General features: G+C 28.5%; 2 protein-coding genes across 2 annotated transcripts; both read right to left on the bottom strand.

The window, feature by feature from the left end:
* Positions 1-2,256: 2,256 nt before the first annotated feature.
* PmUG01_08037800 (conserved Plasmodium protein, unknown function) lies at positions 2,257-6,100 on the bottom strand (the record flags this gene model as incomplete). The annotated part of the gene is made up of 3 exons (XM_029004546.1): positions 2,257-4,902; positions 5,340-5,764; positions 6,004-6,100. The coding sequence occupies 3 exons, from the start codon at positions 6,098-6,100 to the stop codon at positions 2,257-2,259; spliced, it is 3,168 nt and encodes a 1,055-aa protein (XP_028861224.1).
* Positions 6,101-6,758: 658 nt separating this feature from the next.
* Positions 6,759-12,646, bottom strand: PmUG01_08037700 (conserved Plasmodium protein, unknown function; the record flags this gene model as incomplete). Its single annotated transcript, XM_029004545.1, has 18 exons — positions 6,759-6,814; positions 7,655-7,773; positions 8,185-8,255; positions 8,407-8,476; positions 8,627-8,708; positions 8,892-8,961; positions 9,144-9,284; positions 9,455-9,526; positions 9,711-9,784; positions 9,884-9,989; positions 10,190-10,269; positions 10,483-10,540; positions 10,637-10,687; positions 10,795-10,858; positions 11,076-11,118; positions 11,357-11,530; positions 11,718-11,901; positions 12,116-12,646. The coding sequence occupies 18 exons, from the start codon at positions 12,644-12,646 to the stop codon at positions 6,759-6,761; spliced, it is 2,046 nt and encodes a 681-aa protein (XP_028861223.1).
* Positions 12,647-15,414: the final 2,768 nt, after the last annotated feature.

The following is a 15,414-nucleotide window of genomic DNA, read 5'->3' as shown; positions in this document are numbered from 1 at the left end:
AAGGGGGTGGGAAAGGGAGTTGCTGCTTCTACCACTGCAGGTGTTTCTGTCAAATTTCCTGTGTGTATTAACATCAAATGGGTGATATCTTCAAAAGCGAAGGTTTGATGCTCGAAGTTGCTTTTTCGGTGAAGCATCACTATTCCCCAGGTAGATAGCAACTTGGTGGGGCTAATTGCATATACAGCAGCTGGTCAGTATTAGGACATCGCACATGTGTGCTAGTTGGAAAAGGACCTTGTGCACTGCGAACATCCCAACAATGGCCTCTATGTACGAAGAAGAATTGTGTGCCATGTATTATTTTCATTCAGCATGCTGTTCCTATTATGCTTGTTTATTTGTGTCACACATATATGTGTATTCCGTACATACTTGTTATATATTGTTTTTTATATTTTTTATTTTATATTTTTTTTATTTTATATTTTTTTTATTTTTTATTTTTTATTTTTTAATTTTTTTATTTTATATTTTTTTTATTTTTTATTTTTTTTATTTTTTATTTTATATTTTTTTTATTTTTTAATTTTTTAATTTTTTATTTTTTTTGTTTAAATGTGCCACGTATAATTTTCTCCAACACATGCGGTGCGACTCGGCAAAGTTTTTTTTTTTTTTTTTACATTAACCTTCAAAAGATGAACTCTTCAAAATATGCGTCCAAGCACAAATACGTATAGATATACATACAATCATACACACATACATACACAAACATACACACACACACATACACAAACATACACACACACACATACACAAACATACACACACACACATACACATATATGTGGGCAAATTTTACAAGAGTGTGTATCATTCCAATGATGCGGTGAAGGTGTGCTACTCTTTTTTATTTTCTTTAACATATACCGAAGAGGGTCTTATATTACAAAGTTGCTATTACTTAAACATGTGGTATAACTATACCCTTTGTTCGAAACGAGTATTTTTTTTTTTTTTTTTTTTTTAAATATATAAATAACTGTTAAATTTTATCTTTTTTTATATTTATCAATGCGCAGATTCGTTAACATATTAAGACCATATATAATTAAAGCTTATGCCGCTGCAGGTAAATGTAATAAATCTAATTTTGGCAATATATATATATGTATATATAACAAAAAAAAAAAAATTATGTGCAAAGATGTAAACGTTTTAAAAACATGTTTTTCAAAAATGAAAATTTTAATTATAACGAAAAAAAAAAAAAAAATGAGCTTCTCATGGTACGTGATATAAGAAAGGGGTTCCTCCTGCATCGTCAGTGGATGATATAAAAAAAAGAAAAAGAGATACATACAGAGGGGGGTCATGATTAATAATTTAAGGAAGAATGCACCATATATGGGTACAATATATAGTCGAATATGCAAATGCCCACATATGTAAACACACGCATACGTATAAACGCACAACCACTGTCGCATACGCACTACTCGTAAGGGTGTACCAAGAAATGCATTACATTTTAACGGCAAAAAAAAGAAATATAGCATAAGGTATAAATGCTAAAATTACCTAGATATGACATTAAAAAAAGGGGTGAACTGGCAAGCACAATCGCTAGGAAAGCCCCTAACCAAACAGCTAGCAAACATGTAAATGCCTGGGCGCGCACAAAGTGTATCTGCGTACACTCCTAGTCTTTATTCCTAATGCAATTTTTGCAAAAGGGCTATTTAAAATGTTACAAGAGTTGAAAGGGCGGGAAGGACTACTACTACTACTACTACTACTACTACTACTACTACTACTACTACTACTACTACTACTACTACTACTACTACTACTACTACTACTACTACTACTACTACTACTACTACTACTACTACTACTACTACTACTACTACTACTACTACTACTACTACTACTACTACTACTACTACTACTACTACTACTACTACTACTACTACTACTACTACTACTACTACTACTACTACTACTACTACTACTACTACTACTACTACTACTACTACTACTACTACTACTACTACTACTACTACTACTACTACTACTACTACTACTACTACTACTACTACTACTACTACTACTACTACTACTACTACTACTACTACTACTACTACTACTACTACTACTACTACTACTACTACTACTACTACTACTACTACTACTACTACTACTACTACTACTACTACCCCTACCGCAAGTGTTACTGCGAGTGTTACTGCGCCATTTTCAGTACTGCATAATATTCTTCATCTAAAAAAAAAAAATTAATTGCAAATTTCAGCAGTTTTCATTCCTTAAACATATAATAATATATATGTGACTGTCAAAGAGATCGAATAAGTTATACTGCGGTAGTATAATATTTAAAAAGTCATTTCGAATATCACTGATAACATGCTTAATATCGCTGGCAGATCTCTGATAAACATTTCCTTTGTGATATACAGTCTCTCTGCCTTTATTAGAAATAATGTAAGCATTTATATGTGACATGGGGGACATACGATAAAGCATTTCCATTTTTAATCTTTTCTTTATTGAACTCTTTTCATCTGAAGTTTCGATGATTATATATGCACTTTCATTCCTAATTTTATATTCTTTTAAAGTTATTAACGTTTCTAAAAAGAAAGATCTACTGGAGTATATTATTTGCTTTGTTTTAACATCTCTTAATACTTCTATCTTAATAATTGTTCTACAGCTAAAAAAAATGGGAGTATAAGGTAAATTCGGTAAACTCTTCTTACCATAAAAAATATATAATTTTAAAAACTCATTTTCTTCAACAATAATTGCCATCTTTTTCTGTATCAAAATTTCAAAATAATTGATAAATTTTATCTCTTCTTCTAAGTGATGCTGAAACAGTTGCATGTACTTATTATTATACTTTTTTAAAAACGCAATTTCAGTGCTTATCTCGGTGTTTATTACTTCGTCCCTTTTGTCATCTCTCTCTTCCGCCGCTTTATCTCCTATCCCATCCGCCTCTGCATCTTCTTCCCCCTGTTCCTCACGTTCAAATTCTGTCCCCTTCTGTAGGTAGGTATTTCCCAAGGCATACAAAGAATCGCAGTATTTGGACGTTTTGGAAAGTTTCATAATCTCAGGTAACATGCCCAAAAAATGAATAGTAATATTACTCGTACTTTTTAAGTATGGGTACCTATTAATGATATCATTTGAGTGTGCATTTTTTAAATAAGTCTCAAAAATGTGCGATAAAACAGAAAAGTAGTGCTCTTTTTTAACTACTTTAAAGGATTCATGATAAGACACATAATATGTATTCAAATAATCATCAACATTGTTCATATTGATAAAATGGTCATCATTGTCAAGCACTGGGCGTGTATTCAACTCTCTCACACACATTTCTTTGTTAATAAATATGTTACTGCTTTGTACTGGACATTTATTCAAATGGTCCTCATGTACCTTGTTGATATGTTCCGTATTGTCATTTGCTCCGCTACAGTTCATAACACTACCGCTAATTGCGGCATCAACTTTGGACTCATTTCTAAGCAGATAATTATCAACACTCGGACAAGTAGCACCCGAATTTATTTTATAACGCAGTTTGTTCTGATTCGTCTGAAAGAACTTTTTCAACTCCTTTTTTAATTTCAAATGACTTTTTAAAATAAAAGTATTGCTATTAACAACATTTAAGGAGTTAATAATACTGCTAATACACTTATTGTTGTTACTACACATGATATTGAATATTTCTTCATACGTATATAAGGATAAAAATTTTTTATAATATTCTTTGTATGAATCAAAAAATATATTTTTCTTTCTAATATATGATAAAGTAGATTTATTATATATACCATAATTCAAACCTTTTTTCCTTTCGTCCTTTTTTATTTTTTTTTCGACTATTTTTTTATAATAATCATCCTTAAAAATTGTATTTCTATAATTCAATCTCTTTTTTCTTTCTAGCTGTGCAAGAATAACTGCAATTTTTTTCTCTTCAACTGAGTTGTTATAACTACTGCTACTGCTACTACCATTACTACTACTACCATTACTACTACTACTACCATTACTACTACTACTACTACTACTACTACTACTACTACTACTACTACCATTACTACTACTACCATTACTACTACTACCATTACTACTACTACTACCATTACTACTACTACTACCATTACTACTACTACCATTACTACTACTACTACTACTACCATTACTACTACTACTACTACTACCATTACTACTACTACTACCTTTAAAAATGGGCTTAATGTCCGCTTGCATATCTAAATAAATATTACTAGACAGTACATTATATTTAACTATATAATTATCTATACACACTAACACATCTGTATATACCTTTTTACTATTCCACTTATTCTCAGCAATGCGTTCAACATTCTTTATAATAACATCAATTATGTACAAGTCAGCAACCACGTAGTAACCCAAGTAAGACATATCATGCTCCTCTATTAGCGGGTCTTTCAAATAAATGTAAACGTTAAAATTGTTCCTATTATACACATTTGTTTTATTACTCACATTCTTGCTATTCACACGCTTGCTGTCATTGTCGCTCCTTTCCTTCATATAATTGAACAAAAAATTGAAATACATAAAATTATTCTTAAAAAAAGAATTATTGTTGTAATTGACTACATTTATTCTTTTATCATTTAGTAAAAAATCATTTATTACGTAACTTGAAAACGTGTCAAAGTTGCTATTTCCATGCAAATAATCGCTAGCAGATAATTCAAACAGTCCTCTATTTTCGTCATTTGCCTTTTTGATTGTTACTGATTTTTCTATTAACACCTTGTTGAATAGCTTTTGTATGCCTAGCAGCTTAACTTTCAGCCTGTCCAAGTACTTGGTCAGTTCGTGCAAATTTCTTCTCTTCTCCTTGTCCAGTTTCTAAGCAAAAAAAAAAGAGAGCAAATGAGACAAAATGAGACAAAGTAAGTCAAAATGGGCAAAATTGCACCCAAATGCGCACACAACTAAATACAATTTTGCATATAACATTACAAGTGGAGCAAAACAAATTAAAACTAAGAACTGGCCATGTGCAACTGGACTTAGCAAAGTCCACAATGCGAAAAAATACTCACGGTAGTAAAAAACGGGAAGGGTAAAACTGTATGCACATTAGTATGTATATGTATATATATATATATATATATGTATGTTACTGGGGGGTGCAACAAGCGCATAAATGTACCAATTTGAAATATTAAAATGGAACCAAAACAAGCCCTTACATACATACACACACAATCATATGTATGCGTATAAACATACATGCATATGTGTACACAACCATAAACATATGCATGTGTATACACACAAACCTTCTTATTGAGGTCACTCAGGAGATCAATTTTGGTAAGGAGGTTTTTGTAAACAAAGTTCACGTAATATATATTCTCCTTCTGAATGTTATTTATGGTATTATTAAATATTTCTAGTTTTTCATTCTTCAAGTCATCCAAGTATTTTGAATATCTACTCAATTTACTCTCATTATAGGTATATATTTCATTGAATATATTTTCGTTGTGTTCATAAGATTCATACAAAGCTGCATCATGTTGTACTAGGTATTCCAGCTTTGTTAATAATTCTTTTTTAAAATCTATAACATAATTATTTACATCCTCCAAATAATGTACTACACCTAAAATCTTTTCTACCAGTGAATCAACGTTATCAGTTAAATCGACCGGTCGACCATTTCTTTCTGTTTTCGGAGCAGCATTTTTTGAAACGAAATTTTCTGAAGGAGAGAGGGGAGAAAAAAGAAATAAAAAGTGAAATGAGGGAAACGGGAAGGAGAAAGAAATGAAGCACAGTTAAACGAAGCACAGTTAAACGAAGCACAGTTAAACGAAGCACAGTTAAACAAAGCACAATGAAACAAAGCACAATGAAACAAAAAAAAATAAACATTTCCTCATGACCGCTTTATCATCCCACATGCGGGTTGCAGCGATGAAGCGAAAGGGTGTTATATACGGAACGTACAAACGAAATGATGAGTGTAACAGACACGCTTTAAAGAGTTATGTGCGGACGAGAAAACAGAGGTGGTATTATTAGAAAGGATATACATACACATACATACATACGCGTAAAAAACAACAGTTGTTTCTTTTTTTTTTTTTTTTTTTTTAATCCATCTTTTCGTTGTTCACTTACTACTGTAGCAACGTGTCTTATTCCTATTTACACATATATGCAGTAGGTGATAAACAAATATATACAGAATCCTTGAATACTTAATTTTCATCCTCTCACTGACTACTTTTTTGTACACTAATAATTTTGTTTTTCTTGTTATTACATGCACGTTTTATTAACTTTTTTTTTTTTTTTTTTTATCATATTCCATAATATAGTATTGTTTTAGGTATATTTTTTTTAATTTTTTCGTATTCCATAATGCGGTAATGTTTTAGGTATATATATATATATATATATTTTTTTTTTTTTTTTTTTTTTTCTCCTATAATATTATGCTTACTTTATTTGCTATTTCTATTTTGCATGTTTTAAAAGTTTAATTTAAAAAAAAAAAAAAAAAAAAAATTAACAATAATTCTCTAATGCGTTCATGATATATATAAGAACAAAAAAAAAAAAAAAAATAAAATAAAATATATAAATAAAGAATAATGTAAAGGATAGGGAAAATGAAATTGAAATTAAAAATAAAAGGAGAGGGCGAAGCAAAGTAGTACTTAAAATAAATAGTGCCAGGAATAAAAAAACTACAAAATATTCTTTATGGTCTCTACAGTTGATTCAATCCGTTTCAATAGATTATCTATGGTTAAAATTGCAAAGATATTACGAGGATATGTATATATATGTGTATATATCTTTCAACGTACGCATGGAAAAAATGTACATATGAACATACGTCAAGCACAAGCAAACAGTTACATATACAAAGCGGCCGAAATGATGTGTTTAATTAAATCATACAAAAAAAATAGTAATATGAACAAAATGATAATAAACTAAAAAATGTTATTTGTATATTTACAATATAAGTATATGCATATACACATGTAATGATTTATAAATGAGCTAACAAATAATTGGCACTAACGAATACGAACAGAGCGGTTGTATGCCATATGCATTATATATAAGTATAAATGAATAAATGCATATGCTCATATTTGTATATTCATATATATATATATAATACAGTCTGTTATGAGCTAAATCCTGAAGGCGCTATACTTAAAACTTTTTTGCCTTCGTGCGCCGTGGGACGAGTATGCAATGTAAAATAAAAGCAGCGGAAAAATAAAAAGTAAAAGATATAAAAATAAAAACAGTACAATACGATATTAAACAAGAAATTTATTGAAGCACTTTAAAATCGAAGTGAACATGTATAAAATGTTGATGGCGTTCTCACCATTTTAAGCTTTTTTTTTCTTTGTACAAATAAGGAATATAAAAATAACAATAATATGCACATACAGTAGATAAAATATAATGATGTGTATGTAATATAATAAATGTGCAATTTTGCGCTGGTAAGAAATAAAAAAAAAAAGAAAAAAAAAGTAAGAACAGATACATATATATATATATATATATATATAAACATTCCGTGCATTTATTTTTATGTGCATTTAATGATATGTACCTGTGTTGCTTAGCAATTTGCTTTGTATATGCATATACTTTTGCTTGTGTATCTTTTTGTCCTTCTCGTTATTCTCCTCGTTGATGTTCAAGTTGGACTGAACCTTTTTTTGTAAAATGCTTGAAAAGTTGAGAAAAGAGAAAACAAGCAAAATGGAGGAAAATAAGAAAAGAAAAAAATATAAAAAATGAAAATAAAAAATGAGTAAAAAATATTAAATAAAAAAATATCAAATAAAAAAATATCAAATAAAAAAATATCAAATAATAAATAACAAATAAAATAATATAAAATAAAGATTAAAAAATAAAAATAAAATAAAATCTAAAGGTAAAGGTAAAGGTAAATTTATAGAACAAATATTTTAAAAGTACTATATTATAATATTTTCACAATAATTTTACTCTATTATTATATATTTAGTTCTCCTCATAATGTACATATATAAGATAATTTGATATTTTTTATTTTTAAAAAGAATATATGTATTTTTTTTTTTTTTTTTCTCTTTTTTTCTCTTCTTCGCTAACCGTTCATTTCTCTCATTTATTCTTTGTAACATTTCTTCAGACAGGATGCTCTTTTGAGATTTTTCTATTTTCTGTGGGTATACATGAAATTCAGTATTGCATAAACGTGTATACGCATACATGTATATACGTATACACACTCGCATATGCATACGTACATACATAAATATATGCATGCAGACGTGTGAACACGTGCATATATAAGCGTGCGTTTTATTTTACATTTTTTTTCATTTCCTCCTTTTTTTTGCTGTTGAGCTGTTCCTGTATCATTTGTTTCTTTTTTTTAATACTGCGTTCGGAAAAGATGAGAAAAAAAAAAAAGAAAAAAAAAAGAAAAATTATAGTCTTACCTTACTGATATGTATAATATTATTACTGCGCACTATATTTAATTCATTATCGTATTCTATATTTTTTTTTTTTTTTTCCTTCTGTTTACTCTTCTCGCATTTTTTTTTTTATTTTCATTTCGTCCTTCTTCATTTGTTGTAGCTCCATATTTTTTATGTCGGATTCTTGTTCTGCATTACGGCAATGGTTTTAAATGAATCATTAACATTAGTAACAACTAGTGATAAAAAGAGAAAAAGAAACTGCCTTGATTCAGAGAGGGAAAAAAAAAAAAAAAAAGGGTATCTAATCAGAGAGAACATACACCTAGCATGCATCATATATTTTTTTTTTGCTTATCTTTTTTTTTATACTTTTTTTTTCTTTCCACTTTTGTATCATATATTTTTTTTCTTCAACTTTTGAGTCGTTTTTCTTTTGATCCTATATTGTGTGTGTATGTGTATGTATGTGTGTGTGTGTGTGTAAAATATAGCTTAGTTATTATTTTTCCATAAATATAAGGGGAAAAGAAACGAGTAATTAACGGAGAATGTGAGAAGAGGAAAAGAAACACGCAAAAACGTAATGAACACTAGTTCTTTTTTTTTTTTTTTTTCTGTTACATTTATGTTGATGATGCTGATACTGTTAGTATATTTATTTTTTAAATTTTTATAAGAGACGAATTGCCTGTACCAGGCAAGGTGTTCATATATTTCTTCTTCGCTTTTACTTATACCACTTTTCAACACGTCCACAAGGACCTTAGCAAAGAAAACATAAATGGGTACATGAGAGTAAGCGTACTTTGGGGGGTAACTGTACGTGAGGGTATATCTGAACGCGTATGTGCATACACAACTGATACATGGCGCACATTTTTTCACTGTTCAAGTAGGTTAATGTGTAAATATAATTATTTATGTAAGAATACCTTGTCCCCGAAATTGGAGTTGCTTTCGTAAACTTTCATAAAGTAATTATTTTCCTCATCACTCCAGGTTCCCTTCATAATGTTAATGTAACATCATGTGTAAAACTATGTGTCAACATATGCTCTCGTTAACATGTACGTGTATGCATATACTTGTATGCGTGTACGCATGTTGCATGTGTAGCTATCACGTACATACATACATGCATACTAATGTGTATAATAAAATTCGTTGCTTCCTTTTTTTTAACCGTACAGTTTTTCCCCCTATGTCCTTAATATTTTTGTTGACTTCAATAATTTTCTGCACCGTATTATTCAATATTTTATCTTTTTGAAAAAGTAAAAGTAAAGATAAAATAAATTGCGTATTATTCCACATATTTTCATTGAAGTGGTAGAAGTCGTCTGGCTTATTTTTATGTTTACCTGTACTTATAGACATATAAGAGTCCTCTAAATATTTCATTACGTTATGCTCAATCGAAATTTCATGTTTCATCACAAGCAAGTACAATAGGACGTTTATGTTGCCCTTCAAAAAAAGGGGAAGTAAAAATGGTGGTTTATTAACAAAAAAAAGAGAAAAAGAAAAGCTAACTAAACGGATTTTTATTTTGTTTTGTTATAATATATTTTTATTTTTTTATTTTTATTTTTTTATTTTTTTATTTTTTTATTTTTATTTTTTTATTTTTAATTTTTAATTTTTTTTTTTTTGCATCTAGGTGTTACTTCTTCTATGTTTTTTTCTTTAAAATCTTCGCAAATGTTTCTCGACAATATTAAGTATTCTCTTTCGTTCAATTCAGAAACTACTCGTAAAATAAACGGAAATTGAAAAAGTGTTGCAGGATCAGCTATATATTTAGTATGAGTACAAGAAGTTCGTTTGTGAACAATTTACTACGCACAACTTACTGCTTAATATTTACTTCTTACTCTTCACTATTTACTCTCTACTTTTTAGTCTCATTTTTCATTCATCTTTTCTTCTTTTCTTTTCTTTTCTTTTTCAGAGTAACTACCGTGCGATCCGATATTTTTCCTAAATTCAGATACGGTCTTTTGTAAAACGCCTAGCCACTGTAACGTTAAGGTACGCATATGTGTATACGTTTGTGTAAAATGATAAATACACAGTGTTAGGGATAGATAAGAATATCAGTATAAAGCATTAACCTCTTTGTATTCATCATCTAAGAAATCTTTGTGCTGCTTAATGCTCCTTCTCTGCATAATAAAGGGTAAATAAGTTAAAGTTTGTCATTTTATGGTAATTTACATGTTTGTTTGATAGACTGTCTGTTTGTCTTTTTTTTTAATTTCATATTTATAACGGTTATCAGATTGATTTGTTCACTGTTGATTGTCTTATTTATTTCTTTGTCTAGTTTTCGATATCTGAATAATCGTAAAAAATTTTGTTAATTCGTTACTCGACTGAATAAGTGTCAGGGACACGCATAACGATCGGGTAAAGACAAAAAAGAGAAAGAAAGTTATGAGCGACCATCAAAAATAAGAGGAACGCATGCGCGTGTAAGTAGGTGTATATATGTACGTATGTGCATGAGTGTTTGTATGTGTATGCGTATATATGTATATTTTTCGATCATACGATGACGTCAGGTATCTATATTTTGCCTTCCATTCGTTTATATCTATTAGAAAAAAAAAAAAAAAAAAAAAGTTAGGAGCGCGCATGTATGCAAATTTTGTCGTTATATCTGAGCGCGTTTTGAGTAATGTGTTTGAATAGTTGTACATGTTCATAATTAGAAATGTACTTTATTTTATTTATTTTATTATTTTATTTTTTTTAAATTATTCCTCTATATACATCCCCTTCAAATCATTGCATGCTTTATATAAAAAAGTGAGAATTTTCCTTATCTCTACCTTTAATTTCTACATCGAAAAATGCGCTGTTTTTTACATCCATTTGCATTTGACCAAGATTAAATAAACACTCCTTCATTTCAAAGGTCGCATAATCATCTAGTGCGTCCGATTTTAACAGGTTGGTCATATCCACACCACTATATTTTTTTAGGTTTGTCTTTTTCCCCGAATCTGCATTAGCAAGTTTTTACGTAATTTTATATTATTTTTCGATAAAGTAGGAAGAATTATCATTTATTTATTTATTTGTTTATTTATATATTTATATATTTATTTATTTGTTTGTTTATTTATATATATATATTTATTTGTTTATTATTTTATTATTTATTTTTTTTAACGCGTTAGGTTCGTTCACCTTTACACTCCTCCGTTCCGTATTCTCCCGCTCCTTCTTGTTCTTCTACATGCCTTTCTGAATTATCTTTTTCTTTTTTTTCTCCATTCGACTGCTCATTCTCTTCTTCAAATGGAGATGTGCTATTGCCTTGTTTTTCATCTTCTTCCAGTGGAAGGTCATCAAGCTCGTCGTTTAAGGACTCCTATTGCATTTATTAAATTTAAAAACCGTTCTAGCGAACATTTGAGGAAACGAGGTATAACTCATAGTAACACAAATGAAAAAAGCATAGGAAATTGAATAAATGAAGCGAATAAAGCGAATATAGCAAAATAAAGCAAATAAAGCAAAATAAATATTTCTTTTTCCGAAGGAACTTATTATTATTTGTCATCAATAAACTGTGTTTTTCTTACTGAATTGGAATTATTATCCTTGTTACTAATTATATAAGTGTTCTTATATGATAAAGAATTGTGTATGGAACTTTCGTTTAATGATTGTGTTTCATAGCTGTTGTAGCCTTCTTCGCCAATTACCTCTTTTTCATTCCCCTCTTCGCCTTTTACCTCTTTTTCATTCCCCTCTTCGCCTTTTACCTCTTTTTCATTTCCCTCTTCGCCTTTTACCTCTTTTTCATTTCCCTCTTCGCCTTTTACCTCTTTTTCATTTCCCTCTTCGTCCTCATTGTAGCAATTTCTTCCTTCTTTACCAGTTAAAATTATGTTTTCTTCACTACCTAAACAACTCCCTTCTTCAAACTCTTCATTCGAAGTGTTACTGTTTAATTTACTACTTCCTGAGAAGCTATTGGTCTCTTCTTTCATACCTGCTTCCACTGTGTTCAGGTATTTTTTCATTATTTTATTTTTTGAATTATAATTATTATGTTTAATATCACCATATTCAAAATTTTCTTTACTATAATAATCAGAATTCCTGTCCATAATTTTCTTATATCAGGAGCTACGATTTTTTTTTTTTTTTTTTTTAAGTTTATTTTGTGTATCTGTACTTTCCGTAAAACATACAGATAGGGTGGTAACATTCACATAGTTGCCAAGTTACATGAAAAAAAATAAGCGAAGAATGTTATGAAGATAGCATTCTTTATAACATAATGGTTATACGATTTTCTTTTATGTTAAAGCGTTCAGAATTTTTAAATTTTAGATTTACATTGTGTCTATTTTCATTATTTGGAAAAAAAAAAAAAAAAAAAAATGCATTAACATATTAACACGGGCAGGTAATAGTTCATGTAAGGATTCTTTTTGTACCTTTTTTAATTTACTTACTGAGTAATAGTAAGAACATCCTTATTTTCCCTATTTCATCAAAATTTCATAACTCATTTTGCTGTTTTATCTCTCATGGGAGAAGTATATACAAAAAAACTTTGTCTTACTATGCAGAGGGGAATTCGTATATGTATACATAATTACGTACTTGAGCATGGACAAACACGAGTTTTTATTATGACACATATACATACATATATACATATATATATATATATGTATGTATTTATACACATTTTATAGCTGTGCTAATTGGAGAAACGAGTTAGGATAAATAACATAATAATTAATTATAATTTAAATGGTATTCAATGAAATTGTAAGAATGACAAGACAGAAGGGAAATTCGCCTTTTGATTTTTTTTATTTTATTGTGTTTTAACTTTTACCAAAAAAAAAAAAAAAAAAATTAATAAAATAAAAAAATAATAGAAAATAACGAGAAACGCGAGTTTCACCAAGTTCAAAAGTATATTACCTTTTAACTGAAAACAAATAGTCTTGTAAAATGCACTTTTGAAGGTATTAAAATGAAAGGGGGTAAAAGACTTTTATCTGTGCACATTTGTGTTTATTTTATTAATGCTTTCATTACATGCTAAATCGAAAGATATATGTGTAGAAGAAAAAGAAAAATTAATAAAAATAAGAATAATAGACGCATATATATATCGTATATTACTACAACATCGTGACATATATAAATGTGTTACTATTATGTTGCTAAAAAATATTTCCCAATGTTAGCTAGAAAATAAAAAAAAAATTTCAATATGTTAAATTCTGACTGACTTGTACAGGAATTTTCATACATTTTCATACATTTTCATACATTTTCATTTTATTAATAAAAAAAAAAGATCTTACTATGAAGAATTGGTTGGAAAATAATCTCGAATGTAATTCAAAATTAAAAGGTACTGGGTTACACCTATATCACAAGCTTCCGAACACTCAAGAACTGCCATATTTGTATGAACATGTACATACATATTTGTGGAATATATGTAAAATTTACATAGTTGGCATAAGAAGACTAAAAGGGTCGTACTGCCATTTTTGAGATTCATCAATTTGTGCTCAAAGTAAAATTTTAATACATTAACTGATCAATTTTTATACATTCAATGATCAACTTTAATACATTCACTGCAAAATTTTTATGTATTTATTTTTTCTTTTTCTTATTCTTTTCCGTTTGAAATTTTTGTGTGCTGCTATTCCTTAATACCACAAATGGGGAAAAAAGAAGCAATAAAAAAAAAAAAAAACAAAAAAAAAATAAAATAAAAAATTATATTAATTTGAAATCATATTTTTAAGATACATTGAAAACAATAGTTGGACAATAGGTTACACACAACAAATGTTTTTTTTTTTATATATTTTTTTTATTTTCCCCCCCTCCCTTTAATTTTTTACCTTTTTTTCCACTTAAAAATATACTTAAAAAAATTAATAATTTTTCGTTTTTTGCAGCAAATTTTTACACATGCATTTGCGAGAGTGAAAAAATAAAAAATGATTATAAATGTTCATGTTTGTTCTATTAATATGTTTCATTTTTTAACGTTTCGTTTTTTATTGTTTCCTTATTCATTGTTTCATTTTTCAGTGTTTCGTTTGAAGTAATGTACCTTTTTTTTCTGTTTTTTCTTTTTGTCATTTTTATCTTTTGTATACGTTAGAGAAATGTCATGAAGAAAATATAAATACACATTACACATTTGTGTGTATATTGTGTGTAAATATTGCATGTGTTTATATGCATATTTTCACGCATGTTTATATGCATGCTTATACGCTTGTTTAACGCATGCTTATACGTATGTTTATGTGCATTTGTACGTGGATGGGTATATTAATGTGTATATGCATGTACTTTTTTAATATGTTATTACAAATTTTATAAAATTTTTCGCAAAAATTTAGGTGAACAGATTTCAGTGAAGATTTATTCAAGGGTGCTGTGAGAGCATATATACATGTCATTATATTTTGTCGTAGAAAGAATAACATCACACATGGAAAAAACGTTGTGAAAAAATGAAATAAGCAACAAAAATTTTGACACAAAATAAATTAAAGCTTGTACATGTAAAGCTTTTGCTGTTTTTTCTCACGTTTTAGCAAGTGCAAATAACACATTTTAAAACAAGTAAATTTTTATTTTTTTTTTTATTTGTAAAAATGTAAAATTTTAATAAATTTGCGCATATTACAAGCCACAAATGGAAATTTGATAATATTGTTTTTTTTTTTTTTTTTTTTTTTTTTTCGCATTTGCCTGTGCACATTTTGTTTACATAAACACATAATCATGTGAGTACGAAAATATGTCCATGACATTATACCTACCAGTAATTTCTTACACGTAGCTATAGCCCCGGTTTTACCGTGGAAATACATGCAAA

Source organism: Plasmodium malariae (assembly GCF_900090045.1).
Source record: "Plasmodium malariae genome assembly, chromosome: 8".
Taxonomy (NCBI): Eukaryota; Apicomplexa; class Aconoidasida; order Haemosporida; family Plasmodiidae; genus Plasmodium; species Plasmodium malariae.
This window is presented reverse-complemented; position numbering and strand designations above follow the sequence as displayed.